The sequence below is a fragment of the Glycine soja genome, chromosome 12 (assembly GCF_004193775.1).
Source record: "Glycine soja cultivar W05 chromosome 12, ASM419377v2, whole genome shotgun sequence".
Lineage (NCBI taxonomy): Eukaryota > Viridiplantae > Streptophyta > Magnoliopsida > Fabales > Fabaceae > Glycine > Glycine soja.
In genome coordinates, this window is record NC_041013.1 from 43,402,226 (window position 1) to 43,425,558 (window position 23,333).

The 23,333-nt window shown below is 34.4% G+C and overlaps 3 protein-coding genes across 6 annotated transcripts; 1 reads left to right on the forward strand and 2 right to left on the reverse strand.

Annotated features, from left to right (window-relative positions):
* Positions 1–81: 81 nt before the first annotated feature.
* On the reverse strand, positions 82–3,673 carry LOC114380514 (uroporphyrinogen decarboxylase 1, chloroplastic-like). Of its 4 annotated transcripts, none has more exons than XM_028339609.1 (6): positions 3,533–3,673; positions 3,309–3,448; positions 2,192–2,574; positions 1,826–2,110; positions 1,008–1,243; positions 82–502 (listed from the first exon to the last, which is right to left on the reverse strand). In XM_028339609.1, exons 1-6 carry the CDS (start codon positions 3,550–3,552, stop codon positions 334–336), a joined length of 1,233 nt encoding a protein of 410 aa, XP_028195410.1. In that variant the 5' UTR covers positions 3,553–3,673; the 3' UTR covers positions 82–333. The 4 variants fall into 4 exon arrangements, with proteins under 4 accessions (XP_028195410.1, XP_028195411.1, XP_028195409.1 ...); XM_028339610.1 differs by having other exon boundaries at positions 3,309–3,445; positions 3,533–3,655; XM_028339608.1 differs by having other exon boundaries at positions 3,309–3,451; positions 3,533–3,654.
* A 929-nt stretch (positions 3,674–4,602) lies between these two features.
* On the forward strand, positions 4,603–8,886 carry LOC114378579. Its single transcript, XM_028337213.1, has 7 exons — positions 4,603–4,683; positions 5,168–5,245; positions 5,914–6,519; positions 6,928–7,005; positions 7,681–8,322; positions 8,410–8,454; positions 8,556–8,886. Exons 1-7 carry the CDS (start codon positions 4,663–4,665, stop codon positions 8,583–8,585), a joined length of 1,500 nt encoding a protein of 499 aa, XP_028193014.1. The 5' UTR covers positions 4,603–4,662; the 3' UTR covers positions 8,586–8,886.
* Positions 8,887–10,457: 1,571 nt separating this feature from the next.
* On the reverse strand, positions 10,458–12,661 carry LOC114378653 (cytochrome c oxidase assembly factor 5-like). Its single transcript, XM_028337299.1, has 3 exons — positions 12,489–12,661; positions 12,245–12,349; positions 10,458–10,877 (listed from the first exon to the last, which is right to left on the reverse strand). Exons 1-3 carry the CDS (start codon positions 12,555–12,557, stop codon positions 10,836–10,838), a joined length of 216 nt encoding a protein of 71 aa, XP_028193100.1. The 5' UTR covers positions 12,558–12,661; the 3' UTR covers positions 10,458–10,835.
* Positions 12,662–23,333: the final 10,672 nt, after the last annotated feature.

Sequence of the window (23,333 nt, forward strand, 5' to 3'; positions counted from 1 at the left end):
ATAACAAAGTATAAATTAAATAATTCTTTGAAATAAAATAAAATATTAGTACAAACTACAAAGACAGGGTGCCACCCCAAGTTAAGAAGATTTTACCAAAATGGAAGGAAGCCTCCAATTAATTTATCATAATCAATTATAAATACAGCAGAATGTAAAATCACAACTTCATCTAAGCCGGTACAGCAATGTGCATCCTCAGACTTTTGATCATTTCATAGAAGCATAAGAATAAAGGACTAAGCCTACACTCTTCCTTTCGAGAAGGGCTTGAACTAACTCCAAGACAAAGTAAAACAAGAAGCAAGTAAGCAACACTAATGACATTTGTTCTTAAGTTACAAGATTAGGGTCTTTTGCAGTATTGTTTTGAAAAAGTGTGTCAAACTGCAAGCTCCTAGCTACTTCAAAGAAATGTGCAACAGCTTCTTCAGGTGTGCCAACAAGAACACCATGTCCGAGATTAAGGATATGCCGTCTAGGTCCCGCACACCTCACAACCCTGACAAATAATTATCATATTAAGTCAAGATAATTCATTGGTACAACTCATTTTCCATTCTCAGTTATGATGACTATGAAGGGTTCAGTTGGACACAACACCAGTAGCATAACATGCAGTGACTGTAGCCTTTCTCAAATACAGAAGTCTGATTGAACTAATTCATTATTTTGGAACTTATAATATAAATAACATATAGCTACAATTCTGTAAGGAATGTTTCTCTCCTTTTTTGTTAGTTGTCCTTGCCCATTTAATTAATTTCAATTATGCAGTTAATTAAGCAATTAGCAGGTGGTTCAACTACACAATACAGCTTAGACACTGGATCATCAACAGAAAATATGCAGCCTAGACATTTGCTTGCAAAAAATAAATTTGATGACTAAAGTGAATGATGCTTATATGGACAACAGGACAAGTAATGGTTGTCTAGTTCTATAAGCCAAAAACCATATGGAATGACTTCATGAATACTGAGGCACAGAGATATTATGTCACCAACCTCTGAATTTCTTCAGTCAGGGCATCAAGAGGGGAGAATAAGTAGGCAGGGTCCACATTTCCCTGAACACCTATCCCACTACCCAATCTTCTTCTTCCATCTGCCATATCCACTGTCCAGTCTAGCCCTATAACATCAACTCCGGTGTCTTTCATACGCTCAAGAAGGCCACCATTTCCGTTTATATAAAGAACAATTGGTACGCCAGGGCATTTTTTCTTGACCAAATTTACAATCTGGAAATTCAGCAAGCAGTACATCATGGCAAAAAGGGAGGAAAAAAAAAGGAGGCAATATAGTACCCACAACCCAACCTTGAGTTTATGTATTGCAAAAAGATACTGACAACAATATTAATCTCAATAAAATATATAAAAATAAAGTAGCCTCTGATTTGGATTTTTCTCCCCAAAGTCAAGAGCAGTAGAGCACAACAATATCAACATCCAGTGAGCTTATTTATTAATCAAGGTTCACATGTTACAAGTTTTTTTTTTTTTATTTTCCCACAAAAATTACAAATTAAAAGCTTTAAACTGATCATCTAATCATATGTTTACCAAGTCAACCAACCAAGAAAAATCATCGAAGCTTGGAAGTTAGGAACAATATAACTTTAGCTTGACACAATTGGTTAATTGTTGCAAAACTCAGCAAGCTACATTCTTTTTCCTTTTTCAACTAATGAACTTGGTTAAAGCCAAAGCATTTATACTTATAACATAAGTGAAGGCTTAATAACAAGAATTCCAAATTGCGAAGTTTAAAAAATTAAAAAACAATTTCATCAGGCAAATGGAGATTTTTTTTTCTGTTACCTCTTTGATATAAGGCTTTGACCAGCGTTCCCACATTTCAGGTGGTAGTTGTCCACCCCATGAATCAAATATTTGTATGCAATGAGCCCCAGACTCCACTTGGAAAATAACGTAATCAGCTATTGCCTGCGTCAAATGAGAAAGCAAAGTCCTCAATACATGTGGGGCAGTGTGGCACATGCTCTTAATGGTTGTATATGTGCGTGTTGTACCCCCTTCCACTATATATGTTGCTATTGTCCAAGGTGCTCCCACAAAACCCAAAACAGCTGCACGACCACCAACCTAAATAAAAAAAGAATTAGAAAGGGAAACAGGTTAGAAGAATGGCCGGGACATAAATGAGGAGATGCAACTAAATTTTACCTCTTGGCGCAGTATCTTAAGTGAATCTCCAACAAATTTAAGCCTGTCCAGGTCAATTGGATGTAAAACCTTTAATCCTTCCTCAGAACGAATGGGCGAATGTATAACAGGTCCCCTTACTTCTTCTATGTCAAAATCAACTCCAAACGCAGGAAGTGGTGTAAGGATGTCCGAGAAGATAATTACTCCATCAGGCCTGAAAGCATTCCAAGGCTGCAAAGAAATTTCCACAATGAGATCAGTTGTCTCTGACCTCTCTCGGAAGGATGGATATTTCTCAGCAAGCTTTTTGTAAACAGCCATGTACCTTCCGGCCTGGCGCATCATCCATGCCGGAGGACGACTAACAGGATCCCCCCTAGCAGCCTTAACCAATAGTGGATCTGAATAAAATTAAAATAAAAACCAACACAGCACCCAAGTCAATTTCTGTATATTTGTAGCGACATGTCTGCATGTGAGACAAAAAAAGGCAGCAGATAAATTCTCACAACACTCTTCAATGGAAACGTTTGAACATTGAACAACACAAGTTTCTCCTCCCTTTTGTCGCAAATTTGTGAAACTAAGTTAAATGTACCTTCTGAGACCATATAAAAAAAAAACGGTTTGCAAACTCGATTCTAATTGCATCGCAATGTCAAGGTTTAGGGGAGGTCTCCGCAACTTCAATTGCAGCCGCATCAGCTGCATTTAACCATAATTTTCTACAATATCAAGGATTGCAATGAAACCACAACTGTAACTGACCAACCGCAATTTAAACCTCGGGCACAAATGGCAGCTAAGTTTACTCTTCAAAAAACATTATTTTCTTTTCCCCTTCATTCATTCAATTTCAATCAAAATCAAGTATTCAACAATCCCTATACATACTTCATTTGATATCCGAATTACCCTTTTTCTAGCATCATAAATGAACCGTGCTAACAAGCAACATCTAAATTATTGGAATTTCACAGTGCATCGCATATAGATAAAGCAACTAAATTTCCACTGCAAAACAACCACCCCAAATGAACCCAAGTCAAAATTGAGCAAAATTAACAAAAAACACAGATACACAGTTCCTTAATAGAGTTGAAAAAGCAAAAGGGAAGGAAGAAATGGAAGGTACCAGAAGAAGAGGAAGCGGCAGAGCAAGTGAGAGAAAACTTGGAGGAGCGTGGCGGTTTATGTTTGAAAGGAGGCGAAGCCACGTTAAAGCCATTATTAGATTGTACGAACAAGGAGGAATGTTTCCACCCCAGAGCACTGCTGCTTCAAACGAGAAAATTCACAAAGTTAAATTGAATTTCATGAGAGAAAGTGTGTGTGAGAGAGAGAGAGATGGGGGAAAACCTGTTAATGGAAGTAGCCATTGGGTTGGGAAAGAGCAAAGAAAGCGATTCCTATGTTTCGTTTCCTTATCTGAGGCTGATCTTCTCCAGTGGGGACAGACACACCAGATGAGAACCACGCGCCAACATGCAATTCTGTTCTATATATCATTCACTAGAACATATTTCTGAGTTTTCATGAATTTTAAATATATATTTTTTTCTCAAAATTTTATGTTAGGAATTATTTATTATTAAAAATTAATCTATTTTAACCACACACACATACATATACTGTAAATTATGTGTTAGGTGAGCAGTAAGTTAAATGATTATATTTCAACAAATCTAAAGTGAGAGTTCTTACTTATAATAAAAAAAATGAAACAAAATAATTTTATGAAATTAAATTTTTATTTATAAACATATATTCAAGAGACACATGTCATGCATATCGTAAATGTTTGCCTTTTTAACAATGCTATAAATTATTTTAAATTTTAACACATATATAAGAATTTGTAAAATTTGAATTAGGAATTGTGATTTCTTAATTATTAATTATTATCATATTAATTATATAGAAATAACGGTTGACACTTTCTGTAAATATTGTTACATGCATAAAATTACAATCATCCTAATAATGGACCGTTTCGGTGGATTTGAAGGAAAATCAATTTTTTAATTAAAATGCTATCTATAAGAAAAGTCAACAATTTTTTTTGTTTATTTCCATTCAAATAAAATAAAAGTGTACATTTAGGTTTAAATTAATTATTGATTCAAATTAATCGTATAACTTTAATTTTAGCACATATATAAGAATTTGTAAAATTTTAGCACACATGTAAGAATTTGTAAAATTTGATCAATATTTTACTCTATCGATTTATATTTTTTTACTTTTACATAATATTTTCTTGTTATTTCATTAAAAAATAATTTTAATACTTTTTATACACAAATTTTCTATTAATTACTTTCGCAATTATATATTGGCATGAATAATATTAACACTAAAATAGTGTTCACTTAAAATAAAATAATTTGATGATAAGTTATATAGCTCTATTCTCATTTCTCAGTTTTTACCATGAAGATCGTTTTCACTTTCACAGTACCCTAACAACACTCACTCTCCAAGTGGGGATGGAGCCAACTGGGCCAGAGGTAAGCAATGCTACTTTTGAGTTCGATTAAAGAATATTTGTTGCATATTTTTGTGATTGCATGAGTTGGTTTTGTGTGGCTTTTGCTTTTGAATGGTAATGCTGATGGTTCAAAAGATGTTTATAAACTTGCTGAGCTTGAGGAACAACATATAAAAGGGTTTCATCAGAATGTTAGCAAGGTTACTTATTTCTTATAAAGGTTTTAAATTCTGGTCGAGGTCGTGGTTTCGTCGCGATCCTTGATGTTGCTGGAAATTATGGACAAATGCTGCCACAACTGTGGTTTCAGAGATTCCAGAAACCTTGATGTTATAGCTGGAATGGCGGTCACGACCATGTTTTAGAACTTTGTTTTTTATGAATCCATTCCAGCTTATTCAAGGGAGAGAAAAAGAAGCTAGAAAGAAACTGTGGGGTACATAGTGATGTGAATAGGTTAAATTATCTTGGCTTGGTTTCTGATGCTAACCTTCTTTCTGCAGAGTTTTGTGAAGGAAGGTGAGAATCCAGCTGAAAAGGTCTCCGAACTGAGTTTCGAAAAGGGGGAAGAAATAGCTAAGGTGAGATAGTCGCTGTCCATATCAAATTATGAATGCTGAATAGAAGAATGCACCTTTACACTTTTTGTTTATCTTTTCCATTTTGAATTCCTCCTATGTGTATCGTTCTAGGTTATATGTTCAGGGTTATAATGTTATTTAGGGAAAATTTGCTGCTTTAATGCTGTCAGCTAACTGATGTATTTTGAGAATAAATTTTTTATATATAATCTATGGAAAAGCTATGGTCTTTCTTCTTCTGGTTGAAATTATAAAAGCATTTATGTGATAGTAGAGAAATAGTTACAAGATTCACAGTAGAGGATTGGTACCCTGTAGCAAAGCTATGAGCAATGTAACTTGCTGTTTCTTCAAAATCTGTAACACGATGTTCCTTCAAAATCTATGAGGTTTATTTCATCATTCACTACGATAAACATAGTATGAAATTTTCTTGACCATGCACATTAAACACTTTAGTGGATCAAATACAAAGAGCTTTTTAAAATTGAAAACAATGAAAGTTATTTATATTTCATGGCTATCATTACTACCTGTGGTAGGCTGCACTTTCTTCAACTTTGTGAAAATTGGAATTGCAAAAGAATACTAATTTTGGGTGCACTAGCAAAATCCCAACTCCCACAAATGTTTACTTGTAGGTTGTTACTAATGAAAATTAAATGTAGGCATCTCATGAATCTCTGGTTTCTGATGCTGAATGGGTATGTAAAAGCCCCAAAGCTGGCGTCTCTTCAACAGCTTCAGGATGGCCTTCCTTTGATGACATCAAAGCATCTCCTCTCACTTATTCTCTATCAGCAGAAGAGAAAGCAACTGTGGCAGTGCTGCAATTGCAGCACAAAGCATTAGAAGCTTGCCAGAAGTTCTTAGTCGGGGATGCTGGTTCTGACAGTGACGAAGATGACAAAGATGATGAGGATGAAGACGAATTGGTAGATGATTATGATTCTAAAGAATGTGAGGAGTACAAGTTCTTTGAAAAAGTGTTTGCAGAAGATGGTGACTTGAGGAGATATTATGAGAGCAATCATAAGGAAGGGGATTTTTATTGTTTGGTTTGTGGAGGTATAGGGAAGAAGGTATGGAAGAGGTTTAAGAATTGTAAGACACTAATTCATCACTCCACTGCTATACTAAGGACAAAAAGGAAGAGAGCTCACAGGGCCTATGCTCAGGTCATCTGCAAAGTTTTTGGTTGGGACATTGATCAATTGCCAGCTATTGTGTTAAAGGATTTGGATTCCTCCTTGGCATGTTCAAGGAAGCTTTTGGTGAGCAATCCTTATTGATATATCTGTATTTTTTATTGAGTGTATAAATACATTGTTAATGCCTACTAGGCTGAGTTTATTTTTACAGGTTGAACCCAAATATCCTGCTTAATGCTTTTGGGTTCAAATAAAGTATATTTGTTGCATATTTTCGATTTCTGTTTACAAAAGTTGGTTTTCTGTGGTTTTAACTTTTAATAAAAGATGTTTGTAAACTTGATGATCCTGGGGAGCATGTAATAGGGTTTCATCAGAATGTTAGCAAGATTAATTATTTTTATGTATCAGGTCCACCTTTTTAAGGAAGAGAAAAAGAAGCCTGAAAGAAATTATGGGTACATAGTGATGTGAATAGGTTAAATATTTTATCATGGTTCTTATGCAGTTATGCTAACTCTATTTCTGCAGGGTTTTGAGAAGGAAAGTGAGAATCTAGAAGGAAAGGTCTTGGAACTGAGTTCAGAAAATGGAGGAGAAATAGTTAAGGTGAGACAACTGCGGTGTATCTCAAAATTATGAATGCTGAATAGAAGCATGCACCTTTACTCTTTTTATTTTTCTCCATTTTGAATTCCTCCTATGTGTATCTTTCTAGGTTATATATTCAGGGTTATAATGTTATTTAGGGAAAATTCGTTGCTTTAATGCTGTCAACTAATTTATGTAAAAAACTTCGTACCCCATTGCCCAGAGGCTCTTCGCTATGCGAAGGTATGGGGGAGGGATGTTGTACGCAGTCTTACCCTTGCATATGCAAAGAGGCTGTTTCCGGATTCGAACCCATGACCAACAAGTCACCAAGGCACAACTTTACCGCTGCACCAGGGCTCGCCCTCTGTCAACTAATTTATGTATTGAGAATAAATTTTTGATATATGATAATGACCTAATCACTACTATAATGTGAAATTGTCTTGACCTTGCACATTAAACACATTACTAGATCAAATACAAAGAGCTAGCTTTTAAGGGATAGCATTTTAAATTTAAAAGATGAAAGTTATACCTCATTATTGGCTAACATTGCTAGCTGTGGTAGGCTACACTTCAATTATGTGAAAATCGGAATAGCAAAGGAATACTAATATTGGCTGCTAGCAAATCCCAACTCCCATATATGTTTACTTCTTGTTGGTTGTTACTAATGAAAATTGAATGTAGGAATCTCATGAATCTCTGGTTTCTGGTGCTGGGTGGGTAAGTGAAAGCCCCAATGCTGGTTTCTCTTCTACAGCTTCAGGATGGCCTTCTTTTGATGACATCAAATCATGTTCTCTCACTTATTGTCTGTCAGCCGAAGAGAAAGCAACTGTGGCAGTGCTCCAATTGCAGCACAAAGCATTAGAAGCTTGCCGGAAGTTCTTAGTTGGCGATGCTGGTTCTGACGGTGATGAAGATATCAATGATTATGCTGGTTCTGACAGGGACGATGATGATGATGAGGAGGAGGAGGAGGAGGATGAGCTGGTAGATAATGATTCTAAAGAATGTGAGGAGTATAAGTTCTTTGAAAAACTGTTTGCAGAAGATGGTGACTTGAGGAGATATTATGAGAGCAATCATAAAGAAGGGGATTTTTATTGTTTGGTTTGTGGAGGTATTGGGAAGAAGGTATGGAAGAGGTTTAAGGATTGTGTTGGATTAATTCACCACTCCACTGCCATACTCAAGACAAAAAGGAAGCGAGCTCACAGGGCCTATGCACGGGTCATCTGCAAAATTGTAGGTTGGGGCATTGATCAATTGCCAACTATTGTGTTAAAGGATTTTGATTCCTCCTTGGCAGGTTCAAGGAAGCTTTTGGTGAGCAATCTTAATTGATATATCTGTATTTTTATTGAGTGTATAAATACATTGTTAATACTTACTAGGCTGAGTTTATTTTTACAGGTTGAACACAAAATTCCTGTTGTGGGTTGCATTAATTATTCAAATGTAAGTATCATAAGTGAGATGCTTATATGCCCTATGCTATTTGGTTTGATGTTTATGTTTTCTTTAATAATAGACTGACATGGTGAAGTTTTTTTTCACAGGGTGAACCTGATAATTCCACTGATAAATGATAATCATACTGGTGATTAGGATGTTCTTCAGGAAAGTGTAGGTAATGTGATTGGCACTTTGTTAATATGGTTTGTTGGGAGGCTCATGTACTTGTTGATGACGTGGAGCCTTGTGATAGGTTTTTACTTTTGTCCTGTGAATTTCTCTCCTGCACTAGCGGATAATTTTGTAAATCCTTCAGTTGCAAATCTTACGCATTCGATATGATGGCTAACTTGCAAGTAGTTGATTCACATTTGGAAGTAAACCTTTTATAATTGTATGTTCTGTCTACTGAAATTTCGTTGAATATGTAGCATGCAATGAGTTGTGTCGTGTGTCTAAACTATTTACTTGAGAATTATGAAAATCAATTATAAATTATTGGCCTTTTTGTTTAAACCTAAAAAGGTGATTTTAGGAAGATAGATGTTAGGAATATATTTTATAACACTTCAATGTATTCTTTATTATTGGTCGAAATATATTAGAAATTAAAAAAAAAAACAAAAATTAGTCTCGCTAAATAAGACTTGTAATTTTTGCAATTCTTAATAAATTTTATTCAATAATTGAGTGTTAGAGAGTGTGTGACTATTTATTTTTAGGAAAAAAGTAATTTTTACGTGAAGTATAAACTATGTTAGAGTGTGTTTGACATTAAATAAATCAATTTATAACTTATTTAATTAGCTTATAAGTTTACTTAGTGTTTAGTCTAACTTTCTGGGTTCGTCTTTTTAAAATCAAGAGTCAATTTTTTTAATACTTATAAAAATAAGAAAAAAATAGTTTTTGAAAATTTGGGTGAATGAACTTGAAAAAATAAAAAAGAATAGTTTTTCTTCTCTAAGTTGTAAGCATAAGCAATAGCATTTATAAGCACTTCCATTATTGATTGAAAATAATTGTTTTCACTGCCTCCTACCATAGTTGGTTAGGAGGCCTAGATCCTTTGCAATGAAACCCACATTGGTAATTTCCAGTAGATGCACAATATTGTATGTAAGGCTCAAAATATTAGCTCCAAACTTGTTGCTGTAGAAGCCTCGAAGAAAAAAGTTCTATGAATCCATTTAACATTTTATCTACCAATTGTAAAAACTTGTGCTCATTTTCTTTTTCTAGAATATTTTCTCTACAGCCAAACATTTCAATTGCTCTTGCATAAAGAATCACGAGCAACTATGTCATCCGCTTAACATGAATCCATCAAATGGAAACCTCAAGCAAAACTTCTATTAACATAGTTTTGTGAAAAGGTTTAAAATGTTAATACATGTCAAGAATAGCGATGAAACTATGAAAGCAATTTTAATTCACACAACTAGGTTTCAAGGGTATTATGATGACATTTCCTTGATGGTAGATCAAAAGACTAATGCAAAATTAATTGACAAGAAGAACCAAGATGCAGTGAAGGAAAAAACCGTCGTTTTTCTGCCAATGTTTAGGTCATTTTTGTCCATGTGAAATTGTCTGTGCCTAGTTGGCTGGTAGCTACTTAACAATGTTAGATGACATTAATGGAGGGACTAAATGGATAGATGGTCTACACTTTCGAGGACCATTTTGTTAATTTCAAAGACTAAGTTAGTGATTTACTCATTAAAAATTAATCAAATAAAGACACCATAATTAAAAATATTTTTATTTAATATAAAATTAATTAAATATTTTATTTTACTTTGTTTAGAACTACTGCATATAACATATAAAGTAAACTTAAATAAATATTAATTTTGTTTTAAAAGATTAAGAACAAATTGGAAAGTTGAGAAAAATCTAAAGTGTCAATACTAGAGAGCCAATACTCCACAACCCCTTTTTAATGCTCTTTATCTTGAGAAAGGAAGTGTTCAGGAATTATGGAGAGGTAAGTAGAGGGACCATACTGTATAAAAAATGGAGATGCATGAATTATGACAAACAAATCTTGAAACTATCACTTAGAGCATCCTACAAGCCTCACCCTTAGAGGAACTATCATAAGAGGAAGTGGAAAGTGTCATTCAAGAATGTAGGTGAATGTACATGCACTACTATGTTAATACTAAATAGAGTATATATTAATGATCTCTCTAAAAGCAAAATTGTTGCCATGAGCATGTGTAGCTTACAATGCCATCAAATCAAACAACTAACAAGGCCTCCCATTTCTCTGATTCACCCTCATCTCTTACTTTTGTTGACTTCGTCTTGAGCTAAAAATTGAAAGAACCTCAACTGGACAGAACAACTTCAGAGTTTTCAAATGTATGATGAGATCATTAATAGCCCTTGTTTCCACGAATCCTAGCTCTCATGTCAACCTGATAAGAATGCCAAAAGAAAAAAGAACTGTTTAATTTTTAATATCACATCTTACATATGAACTTAATTTTATTCATCATCTTCTTCAACTACATACATTTTTACCATTGGTTTTCCCAGCCTTACTACTTATACTATTTGCAATGAAGATGGCTAAATGGATCGTTAAAGAAATCTTAGTCACTTTGTTATGATTTATTGCAGACCACTTTTATTAGAAATGCTCATCATGAAGGCCTAATAATACAAAATGAGCTTGCAACATGTGAGCATTGCTACTAACAGATACAATTGTTCATGAACAAACTTGTTGAATTCAATTCTGAACTAGAACAATACCTGGTTGGTTGTTACTTGTTAGTTTCAACGCTAATCATGCACAATCATCAGATGTAAAATTGAGAATTCTTACCGAGTTTTAAAATCCTCAGGTATCATAAAGAACATGTTAACATTTCAAGATCATCCATGAAGACGAGCAAGAGATCATAAAAAGACACAAGACAGATCATATTCTATAGACTGACTTTACAAGCTTAACCATCAAACCTTTTCAACACTTGCACAGTCAAGTAAAAAGCTCCTTGCTCAAAACTCTTTTACTCAAGGCCACACATCATGAATATAACAACCAGTTTTAAAGAGGATTTCAGAAAATTCCCTTGCCCGCCAGAAAAAAGAACCATCACCCTTCAGTAATCATAACGCCGTCTTCCTCTACTTTTGAAAGTTAAAGCAAGAAGGTAACTAAAAAAAACAATAAAAAATTAACTGCGGTCACTTGTCCCCAAGTATAATGTTATTTGATTTCATTTCATTCTACCTAGTGGACCCCAAATGCTAGCTCACTCCTATTTTCTCCAAAAAGACCTGGGACCTAGATTAATTTGCCTTACCAACTTTTCAATTCCATACTTACAACCATATATCAGTTACCGACACCTCTGTAATATTCTGTGGTGCAATAGTTTAAAAATTAGCAGCCAGATAATTTGGTGGAAGTCCATTTACATGCTATAAAGATACATTTCATCACACACACAAAAAGAAAAAAAGAGATGATAATAGCAATACCCCATCAGGCCATCACGAAACATTCAGCATTCATTCATTTGTCAGCTTCAAGCTTAAAGTAAACTATTTAATTGAAATACATTGCCCTACTATACTGAATACTGAATTGTAATATAATTGAAAATTGCTGGTTTTAATTAATTGACAATGCAAAATTTACTGGGTGTTAAAATTAAACTCTAAAGTAAATGCTAGCATTAGCTGCAAGACAATTTCATATAAAATGGATATCCCAAAACACTTGAAATCACATAGAAGGTACCATGATCAAGTTAAAAAAGTAAACACTTGCCTGGCCTCTCTTGCAATTGAAATAGGTTTCCCTGAGTCCAACACACTCACTTGGTATACATGGACTCTTCTCTCCAACACATTCCTTATATGATCTCTTCTCAACCTATTCTCCAACACACACACACACACACACAAAGCCAACGTCATCACAACATTCAAGATTAATCATTTCTGCACAAATCACACAAAAAAATCATTTATTTTTAAATCCAACAAAGCCATACAAATCACCAAAACCGAACCTTAACACAATCAGATTCACTGAGACACTTGACTAGCTCCATGGCCAACCCTTTGCAAGACTTGGACATTGAGGATTTAAAGGCACAAAGGTTTTACCTTGCACCACCTTTTGTTCACGGAAAGGAACGAACTTTCCTCCATCTTCATTTCTAATGAGAAATTCCCAAAAAAAGGTTTTTTTTTTGGGTTTAGGGATTAACACTTACAAAAAGGGCTCCTTGCAAATTTCAACCCGGCCCGGATTGCAGTCACGAGCAGTTTAGGAAATAATATTTTGATCCGAATTCAATTTTTAATTTAATTAATTAATTAGTTTTGTAATTTCTAAGAATTAATTATTTTTCTATAACTTTAAGTTGAGTTTAATGGTTGTCCGTGTAAAAAAATTAACAATTACACTATAATCCAATCACATGTTTATTAATATGACTTTTAAAATAATTAATGTAAACAATTTTTTTATTAATATGACTTTTAAAATAATTAATATAAACAATTTTTTTGTCAGATGATAATGTAAAATTATTTTATATTAATATATAACATTTTTTTCTTTAAATTTTTATATATTATATATTATACTTTATTCATTTTTCAAGGTTAATGTTAACATTATAATAACAATAATGTTTTACCAATTTATCAAATAAGCAGATTTATAGGATAGCATATTTGAGTTAACTAAAATATAAATAATGAATTCAATTAATAGTATTTAAGCATCTGACAAATAAGAATATGGGTGATAAGATTGCTACCTACAAGTATTTTATAACGTACAATTACAAATATAAAAATGAATAGAGTTGTGTTATTTATACAAGATTTTATGTCTCTCCATCACAATTTTTTTCTTATATGCATGTTTTCGGTAGTAGTGCGTTAAGCCAAAATTGTGTTCATTCCCAAGCTGAAAATAAAGTAACATGTAGTTGTTTCTAGTTTTCATGGTGATCATGTGATTTTAATATGAGGAATTGATGCTGAATATATTTCAAACATAATATGCATTATATATTTTTTTCTTATATAATTTGTTGCATGAGTTATCGTATAAACATTTCTCAGACGAATATACCTAATTCTCTTGTATTATTATTATTCCTAACTCACATCTTTCAGCAACGAGGATATGAAGTTGTCGCTCTAGTGTCGAGAGGTTGAATTTAAAACTAATCTCAATTCTCAATTAACTAAAGGACGCAAAGTTGGTAATTTGGTTCTTTAATTTTATCTTTTCAGTTTGGTTTTTTTTTAGTTAATATACTCTATATTACGATTCAAAAATAAATAAAATTGAAAAAGAATAAAAAAAGTATACTCTATATCATGATTGTTAAAATCGTGCTTTAACTCGTGAAATCGTACGATTTTATGATTCCACCAAGGATCGGCGAGTTGAATCGGAAATATAATCGAAATCGGAGTAGACTCGTCCGATTTAGCGCAGACTCGGGCGAGTTTAGGTAGACTCATGAGTCTGCGACGAATCCGTGGGTTTACAAAATTTTCAAAACAACGTCGTTTTGAAGCTGAGCTACTCACCGCTGTTATGCTTTGAAAGCCCTTGCCCCTCACTCGCATCATCATCGCTGGCCCTCAGTCGCAATCCTCGTCGTCGTTGGTCCTCTATCATCGTCATTGCCTCGCTGGTCCTCACTCGCGTTCCAAGCTTTGCTTCACGTCATGACGTTAAGGTAATTTCTCCTCTGAGTCCTCTCCTTTCATGACCTAACTCGCATCATGGTGTTCCCTTCCCCTACAACTACAAGGCTTCTCATGAGCTGTTAGATGCCTTTAGTTGATTGTGCATCTTCCAGTGTGAGGTCTTGGGTTTTTAGTTTTTTTACTGTTGACCTAACAGTGAGCATTTTAGTGATTTTTGTGTGATTCGATTTTAATTGTGCATCTTCCACTACTTAGATGCATTCGATTTTAATGATTTTTGTGTGATTATCTTTGTTCATAATCAAATACATATGTGAATTCTTTAATCGTCGGTATTAGTCCACCATAATCTTTGTTCGTAATCAAATACATATGTGATTATCTTTTGTTTAGCTAAAAAGCATTGATATGGCAGTCAGCCCACCATATATCATATGGAAAACTAAATTGTCAAAATCTTGCAAACTTTTTCCTGCCTAGAATTTTCTAAGATAAGTTGAACATAAAAATCACGTAGTCTGATTTAGTTGTAGCTTTCATTTGAACAACTCTGGTTACATCAAATTGTTTGCATTCACACAAACTGAAAGAAAATTTTTGTTTTCTTGTTATTTGCATGTGATGTTTTGGGACCATTCCTTCTTGGTTTCCTAAACATGGTTGCATTAAAAGGAATGATTTACATAGTTCACTTATTGTGGTTCTAGTAATATATAAGGGATATGTATAGAAAGGGAACTTCATTCTGTAACCATAATCAGCTTGTTTGTTCCAGTACTAGTACACTGTACACACGCTACACATAGTGAAACATACATGTTTGATGTTGCACTTTTATTTTTTAATAAAATCAATACAAGCTGGAACACACCACAATGCAGGGCAGTTCAACTCTTTTACTTTGGCAATTTTGAAGTATGCAAAACATCTCTAGTTTCAGCTCACTTGTATTTTTATTAATATATTTTTTTTATTTGAGTAAATTCTTACAATTCTACGATTTGATTCTACGAGTCGAGTTTACGGAGTCTTCACGATTCTATGTACAATCACGAGTTTGACAACCTTCCTCTATATTGTTATCAATATAATTTTTTTATTAAATGAAAATTACGTGAATTTATTCTAAATTAATTTTTATTATTTAATTTATGAGTTTTTATTATTATTAGGTGAAATTTTTATTATCAATAGTAGAATTCATTAAATAAGAACTACAATTTATGTCGTTTAATAAAAACTCATAAATTTAATCTTACTAATATAATAATAATGTAAATAAAAATCACAAGGGAAATCGACATCTTATCTAAAATTGTTAATTCATATTGCTTGCAAATTCATATAGCCAATATGTCCTCCTATTACTTCCAAAACCAATTCGACTAAAGAAAAAAAACTCGAACTACATAATTGTCAATTGATAACAAAAATATCTTACTAACCAAAAAAAGGTTAGGTCATACACATGAATATATAGAAAGCAGATTCTAAAAAATGTCGAAGATCACCTGCTCCTATTATTCTTGCTCTAGAGTCTTGTAATATAATGCCAATGCTATGGGAAGAAAAAGTGAACTTATGTAGAGAATGCAATGGCCAACATTCAAGACCATTTTAGTCACATAGAGTAATTTCATGCTAGCATATTTAGTTTCACGTTTTGGATTTGATTTTGTTTCGGATGTGATTTTCAAAAGCTAATAGTTATAGCCTAGCTCATCCATCAACCGTAGGATAAAAACCTGACATGAACGGCCTTCTGCTTCCATTGGAATCTATCTGACTTTGGGTACTTCGGAGAAGCTGCATAATAGTCGTCTCCATCATTACTTGTAGAGTACATGGATGGTGTTGGTAATCCGTGAATAACAGGCACACAAGTTGTTTCAGGCAAATTGTATCCATTTTCAACTGTTTCAGCTTCCAGAGGCAGTTCCTCCAATTCCCACCAAGACAAAATATAGTTATAAGAGAGTGGCTATATATTATATTATGTTACAGGTGTTATTGGGCGGAAAAGCTAGACCAAATAAATAAATCTTGGACCATATACATCTGGAAGTAATGAGAAGAAAATCGACTCAGCATTGGTGACAACTCAAAAGCATGCATGTAGAAAAGAAGCATCCTTGTCCCTTGCAATTCGCAGAAAAGCAATGTTTCAAAGAGAATGTATACGGGTGAGTACTGACTACAGTACCTGAGAACCAAATATAGTAAGAAATCACCAATTAGAATCAAGAATCAAATTACAGCAGTTGTTTTCTGGGAAAGTGAGGAATGCATCTCGACGACTATTCAATGTTACATGGATTATTAAGATTAAAACATAAAGTCAGATAACTTTCTCAACTGGTCACGTAACTTTTAATTTTGATCATTCGTGCATGGTTAGGGTTAGGGCTTAGGATTTATGTTTCTTACCTCTTACAATAATAACCTACTCTAACTAGAGGAGCAACAAAGATTTCAAACATATCCACCGTGATAAAGCAACTAATTTAAATAAAGTGAACCAGAAATGCCATGTAAAGTAACACAGAAATTTGGTATAAGTCATTGCCAATTAAAAGTATTAGGCCCGTCAACCCTAAAAGCCTAGTGATAAGTTTGGAGAAGTTCTTGACAGCACTTCTTTTTCATGGCTATCTCATCTTGTTTTTGTAACTGTTGGAAGTGCACGTTCACCTCCACGTTCTTTTAATTAATTAATTTTATTATTTTTGAAAAAATTAGTTATTCTGAATTTGGTCCATTTTCCATCCACATTCATCTCATATCTTTGCAAAATATATTTGCAACCACCTTCAGTAACAAATCACGTACCCATCATCTCACGTACTGATAACTTCTTATCTCACGTCTGATAACTTCCTATCTCACGTTCTGATAACAAGTTGAGAGCTCTGTGATGGACAGACTCTATAAATAGGATGGGGTGCTCTCAGTTTTGTATCACCAAACCCACTTCTCTATTCAGAAAAAAATACACCATCTATTCAGAGTGGGTAAGGGTCTGGAAGAACAAAACTGTCTTTCAGGTTCGTGTGTGAGCCGCTTCCCGTTCGATTTGCAATGGCTGGAGGTACGCTTGTAATTCCTTTTAATTTCCGCTGTTTGATCTAAATATGCTATTTAAATTTATTTGCATGTTTAGATCAGTGTATGTATATTTTTACATTTGGTATCAGAGCTTATTTGTACCTCTGTCTTGCTTATTGGGTCGTTCCTATGTGGAGTTTATTTTCTGAGTATATGGGTGTTATGTTTTAAGCCTCCTTAATTCAAAATAACAACAAAATTAGTAATGATGTGAGTTTTCTAATTTTTCTATGATTTAAAACGTATTTTTGGGTGTCTAAAATGCATATAATGTGTGGGTTTTTCGAAATTGAGGTAATAATATTTTTTTTTTTTTACCACTGCTGGAGGTTGAAGACGAAGTCTTGTGGGTTTTGTTTACTGTGTTGGAATTGTTAATATACATTTTAAATTAACAATATTAAACAAAGCATGACTTGGTCTAGTGGTAGATGTGATGTGTATTACCTCATTGTTCTGGGTTCGAATCTCGTTGCTGCCTTTTGTTGTTTGTTTTCGTTTTAATTAATTAAAAGGAAGTATAAATGAAACGAAAACGCCTTATGCTGGTTTCAAACCCTCACCCTACAAGCATGAAAGGACTCCCTTTGCCGCTAAGCTACTGCAATTTAATTGTTTATTAATTGCAGTTCACGTGTATTTATAACTTCTGAAGGATAAATCATTTATGCACAAACTGTTTAAAAATTGTTTGTCTCTTAAGTTATGTTGAACATGCAATATTATGTTAAATACTTGTATGCATTGGATTTAATCCTTTAAAGTTTATTACATGTTTAATGAATATACGTGCAATGTTATTTTGAATTGGTATACATGTAATTTTTTATGATTCAATATTGAGCACATTTGCATTATTAAGTATGTTTATGCAAGGATTATTTTTAATGTTAAGTGATTAATATAATTTTATTAAATTAGAGAATAGCCACAACATCTTTAATTGAGTAAAATTATATACTAAATTTATAATCACATTAGAAATATTAATTGTGATTAATCATATGTAATGTGATGAAATCTACCCACAGGAATTTTGTTATATTTGTATGATTAATTAGGATAAAATATTAAATTATATTTCTTAATTTACCCACATGAATTAAGGAAAAGAACATGATTTAATAGTTTTATCATAAAGTTGCATGATGAATCTAATTGAGTAGGACTTTAGCCCACAGGCAAGTTTTGTGTCACTAGATTCATATATTGAGACATGATTTGCATTGGCAAAACATGACATTTGTTTAGTCTCAAATTTTCTTAATGAGCATGTGTGTTTGTTTGCAATTTCACAATCTATGAATATTTCTTGTGACCTTCCCATTTTGAAAGGTGATAATTATAAGGTTTGGAAGGAAAGAGTTCTCCTTCATTTGGGCTGGATGGATATTGACTATGCTATAAGGAAGGATGAGCCACCGGCTATTACTGAAACTAGCGAACCTGATGCTGTTGATCTTTATGAAAAGTGGGAGAGATCTAATCGTCTCTCCGTTATGTTCATAAAAACCAACATATCTGCTAGTATCCGGGGTTCAGTTGACCAGTATGATAAGGTCAGAGATCTGTTGAAAGCCATTGATGAACAGTTTACAACCTCTGAGAAGTCACTTGCTAGCACACTCATTATGCAATTCTCTTCCATTAAGCTTACTGGAACGAGAGGTGTGCGTGAACATATCATGCGCTTAAGGGACATAGTGGCTCAGTTGAAAACCTTGGAAGTTACCATGTCTGAATCCTTCCTGGTACATTTCATTTTGTGCACCCTACCTCAACAGTATACACCCTTCAAAATCTCCTACAACACACATAAGGATAAATGGTCTATTAATGAATTGATGACCATGTGTGTTCAAGAAGAGGAGAGATTGATAATGGAAGAGGGTGAGAAGGTAAATTTGACTACTTCTAATTCTGGAAAGGATAGGAAGAAGTCTGTAGGCACCAATAAAGGAAAGATTCCGACTCAACCAACAATTAAAAAGGAGTCAAAGTGTTTCTTCTGTAAAAAGAAAGGACACATGAAGAAGGACTGCCCCAAATTTAAAAGTTGGTTTGAGAAGAAAGGTACACCATTTGCCTTTGTTTGTTATGAATCTAATATGATTAATGTGAATCATAATACATGGTGGATTGACTTTGGTTCTACAATCCATGTTTCTAATACCTTGCAGGGTATGGAAAGCCTAAGGAAGCCAGTGGGAAGTGAACAGTGCATCTACTCAGGGAGTAGGATGAGCTCACATGTAGAGGCCATTGGAACGTGCGTCTTAGTCTTAAGTAGTGGCTTTAAATTACATTTGGAGAAAGTTTTTTATGTTCCTAGTTTCTGTAAAAACTTAATTTCTGTTTCTAAACTTGCACCTTTGGGATTTTATTTTAATTTTACAGACTTTGGTTTTAATTTACTAAATAAATCTGAAATTATTGGTTGTGGTCAATTGGTTGATGGTCTTTATTCGATTGAATTGCAAAATGACGCTACTTCTATGCACGTTTCTGTTGGGTTAAAACGATGTATTGTGAATGAAGAATCCTCTATGTTGTGGCACCGGAGATTAGGACATATCTCTATTGAAAGAATCAAGCGATTAGTAAATGAAGGAGTACTTAGTACTTTGGATTTCGCTGATTTTGAGACTTGTGTAGATTGCATTAAGGGTAAGCAAACTAACAAGTCTAAAAAGGGTGCAAAGAGGAGTTCTAATTTATTAGAAATCATACATACAGACATATGTTGTCCAGACATGGATGCAAATAGTCCGAAATACTTCATAACCTTTATAGATGATTATTCACGATATATGTATCTCTACTTACTTCATTCTAAGAATGAAGCTTTAGATGCCTTTAAAGTTTTTAAGGCTGAAGTTGAGAAACAATGTAGAAAACAAATTAAGATCGTGAGATCAGATAGAGGTGTGGAGTACTATGGTAGATACACAGAGGATGGACAAGCACCAGGTTCATTTGCGAAATTTCTTCAAGAACATGGGATTGTTGCCCAATACACTATGCCTGGTTCTCCGGATCAGAATGGTGTGGCAGAACCAAGAAATCGAACCTTATTAGACATGGTGAGAAGCATGAGGAGTAATGTAAAGCTTCCTCAATTTTTGTGGATTGATGCTCTTAAGACGGCTGCGTATATATTAAACCGAGTTCCAACCAAGGCTGTCGCAAAGACACCTTTTGAATTATTCAAGGGTTGGAAACCAAGTTTGCGACATATACGCGTTTGGGGATGCCCGTCTGAAGTAAGAATCTATAATCCACAAGAGAAGAAACTAGACCCTAAGACTATTACTGGGTATTTCATTGGATATGCTGAAAGGTCTAAAGGGTATAGGTTCTATTGTCCATCCCACAACACTAGGATTGTGGAATCAAGGAATGCAAAGTTTCTTGAAAATGACTTGATCAGTGGGAGTGATCAATTTCAGAACATTTCTTCTGAAAGGGATCACTGTGAAGCTGAACCTTCTGGGACAAGTAATAGGTTGGTAGTCATTCCCACCCCTCAAGTTAAAATGGGTGTTAGACAACTAGTGATTGAAGTTCCACAAGCTGTTGAAAGTGATCATGTAGATCGAGTTGTTTGTGAGGAACAACATGATGATATTGAACAAACTGGTGAAGAACCAGTTGAACAAGTTCCTCAGCAAGATGACAAAACAACATTAAGAAGATCTACTAGAATAAAAAAGACAGCAATTCCTAGTGATTATGTAGTGTACCTACAAGAATCAGACTACAACATTGGAGCCGAAAATGATCCTGAGACGTTTTCACAAGCCATGAGTTCTAAGGAATCAAATTTGTGGTATAATGCTATGAGGGATGAGATGGATTCTATGGCATCTAACCAAGTTTGGGATCTCGTTGAGTTGTCTGTTGGTGTAAAAGCCATCGGATGTAGATGGGTCTTCAAAACAAAGAAAGACTCAGAAGGCAACATTGAGAGACATAAGGCAAGACTTGTTGCTAAAGGATTCACTCAAAGAGAAGGAATCGATTACAGAGAGACCTTTTCCCCTGTATCTAAGAAAGACTCTCTTCGAGTAATTCTGGCATTAGTAGCTCATTTTGATCTTGAGCTGCATCAAATGGATGTGAAAACGGCGTTCCTGAATGGTGATCTAGAAGAAGAGGTTTACATGAAACAACCTGAGGGATTCTTATCTAGTGTTGGTGAGCACTTAGTCTGCAAGCTTAATAAGTCCGTCTATGGATTGAAACAAGCCTCCCGCCAATGGTATTTAAAATTTCATGAGGTCATTTCTTCATTTAGCTTTGAAGAGAATGTCATGGATCACTGTATATACCAGAAGGTCAGTGGGAGTAAGATTTGTTTCCTTGTATTATACGTAGATGACATTCTGCTTGCGACTAATGATAAGGGTATGCTATATGAGGTGAAACAATTTCTCTCAAAGAACTTTGATATGAAGGATATGGGAGAGGCATCTTATGTCATAGGCATAAAGATCCATAGAGAAAGATCTCGAGGCATTTTAGGCTTGTCTCAAGAAACCTATATCAACAAAGTTTTAGAGAGATTTAATATGAAAGATTGTTCACCAAGTGTAGCTCCCATTGTGAAGGGTGACAAACTTGCTTTGAGTCAATGCCCCAAAAATGATTTTGAGCGGGAACACATGAAAAATATTCCATATGCTTCAGCAGTCGGAAGCCTTATGTATGCTCAGGTTTGCACTAGACCTGATATTGCATTCGCTGTTGGAGTTTTGGGAAGATATCAAAGTAATCCAGGTATTGACCACTGGAAAGCTGCAAAGAAAGTGATGAGATATCTTCAAGGAACAAAGGATTACATGCTCATGTACAGATAAACTGATTGTCTGGAAGTGATTGGCTACTCCGACTCAGACTTTGCTGGTTGTGTTGATTCACGAAGATCAACATCTAGTTATATTTTTATGTTAGCCAGTGGAGCTGTATCTTGGAGAAGTGCCAAACAAACCTTGACTGCTACTTCCACTATGGAGGCTGAGTTCGTTTCTTGTTTTGAGGCTACCTCGCATGGTGTATGGTTGAAGAGTTTCATATCTGGCCTTAGAGTTGTGGACTCTATTTCTAGGCCATTAAAGTTGTATTGTGACAACTTTGCTGCGGTGTTTATGGCTAAAAATAACAAAAGTGGAAGTCGAAGTAAGCACATCGACATCAAGTACTTAGCCATAAGAGAACGTGTTAAAGAAAAGAAAGTGGTCATTGAACACGTCAACACTGAGTTAATGATTGCTGATCCTTTAACTAAAGGCATGCCACCAAAGAATTTTAAGGATCATGTAGTACGAATGGGACTTGGTTCCATGATGTAATTTCATTGTACGTACATTTGTTATTTTCAATGAAACTCTTATTCAGTTAGATATTTTCTCATATCGTTTTGTGCACATATTTATTTATTTCGAGAAAAATCATTCGGTTTAGATATAGAATAAACATATGGTTTATTCATTAAGTTGAGAGCTAGTGTTGAGAGACTCGATATATTGTGGTATATGGAAGATACTACTCATCATCAGAGGACCTATCGCCATGACTCATATATTATGTTTCTTGTTACGGTTGATGTTGGGTTAAATGGACCAAGTGGGAGAATGTTGGAAGTGCACGTTCACCTCCACGTTCTTTTAATTAATTAATTTTATTATTTTTGAAAAAATTAGTTATTCTGAATCTGGTCCATTTTTCATCCACATTCATCTCATATCTTTGCAAAATATATTTGCAACCACCTTCAGTAACAAATCACGTACCCATCATCTCACGTATTGATAACTTCTTATCTCACGTCTGATAACTTCCTATCTCACGTTCTGATAACAAGTTGAGAGCTCTGTGATGGACAGACTCTATAAATAGGATGGGGTGCTCTCAGTTTTGTATCACCAAACCCACTTCTCTATTCAGAAAAAAATACACCATCTATTCAGAGTGAGTAAGGGTCTGGAAGAACAAAACTGTCTTTCAGGTTCGTGTGTGAGCCGCTTCCCGTTCGATTTGCAATGGCGGGAGGTACGCTTGTAATTCCTTTT

What these genes read in the sequence shown, in the direction of transcription:
- LOC114380514 (XM_028339608.1), bottom strand. Translation starts at nt 3,552, where the DNA reads ATGGCTACTTCCATTAACAG. An exon ending in TGCCGCTTCCTCTTCTTCTG is followed by an intron (nt 2,575 to 3,308) that starts GTACCTTCCATT and finishes AATTTTATTCAG; the next exon opens with ATCCACTATTGGTTAAGGCT. An exon ending in TTAAGATACTGCGCCAAGAG is followed by an intron (nt 2,111 to 2,191) that starts GTAAAATTTAGT and finishes TTTTTTATTTAG; the next exon opens with GTTGGTGGTCGTGCAGCTGT.
- LOC114378579 (XM_028337213.1), top strand. Translation starts at nt 4,663, where the DNA reads ATGGAGCCAACTGGGCCAGAG. An exon ending in AGGGGGAAGAAATAGCTAAG is followed by an intron (nt 5,246 to 5,913) that starts GTGAGATAGTCG and finishes AATTAAATGTAG; the next exon opens with GCATCTCATGAATCTCTGGT. An exon ending in GTTGCATTAATTATTCAAAT is followed by an intron (nt 8,455 to 8,555) that starts GTAAGTATCATA and finishes TTTTTTTCACAG; the next exon opens with GGTGAACCTGATAATTCCAC.
- LOC114378653 (XM_028337299.1), bottom strand. Translation starts at nt 12,557, where the DNA reads ATGTCCAAGTCTTGCAAAGGGTTGGCCATGGAGCTAGTCAAGTGTCTC. An exon ending in GTGAATCTGATTGTGTTAAG is followed by an intron (nt 12,350 to 12,488) that starts GTTCGGTTTTGG and finishes GTTGGAGAATAG; the next exon opens with GTTGAGAAGAGATCATATAA. An exon ending in TCAATTGCAAGAGAGGCCAG is followed by an intron (nt 10,878 to 12,244) that starts GCAAGTGTTTAC and finishes CATTCTTATCAG; the next exon opens with GTTGACATGAGAGCTAGGAT.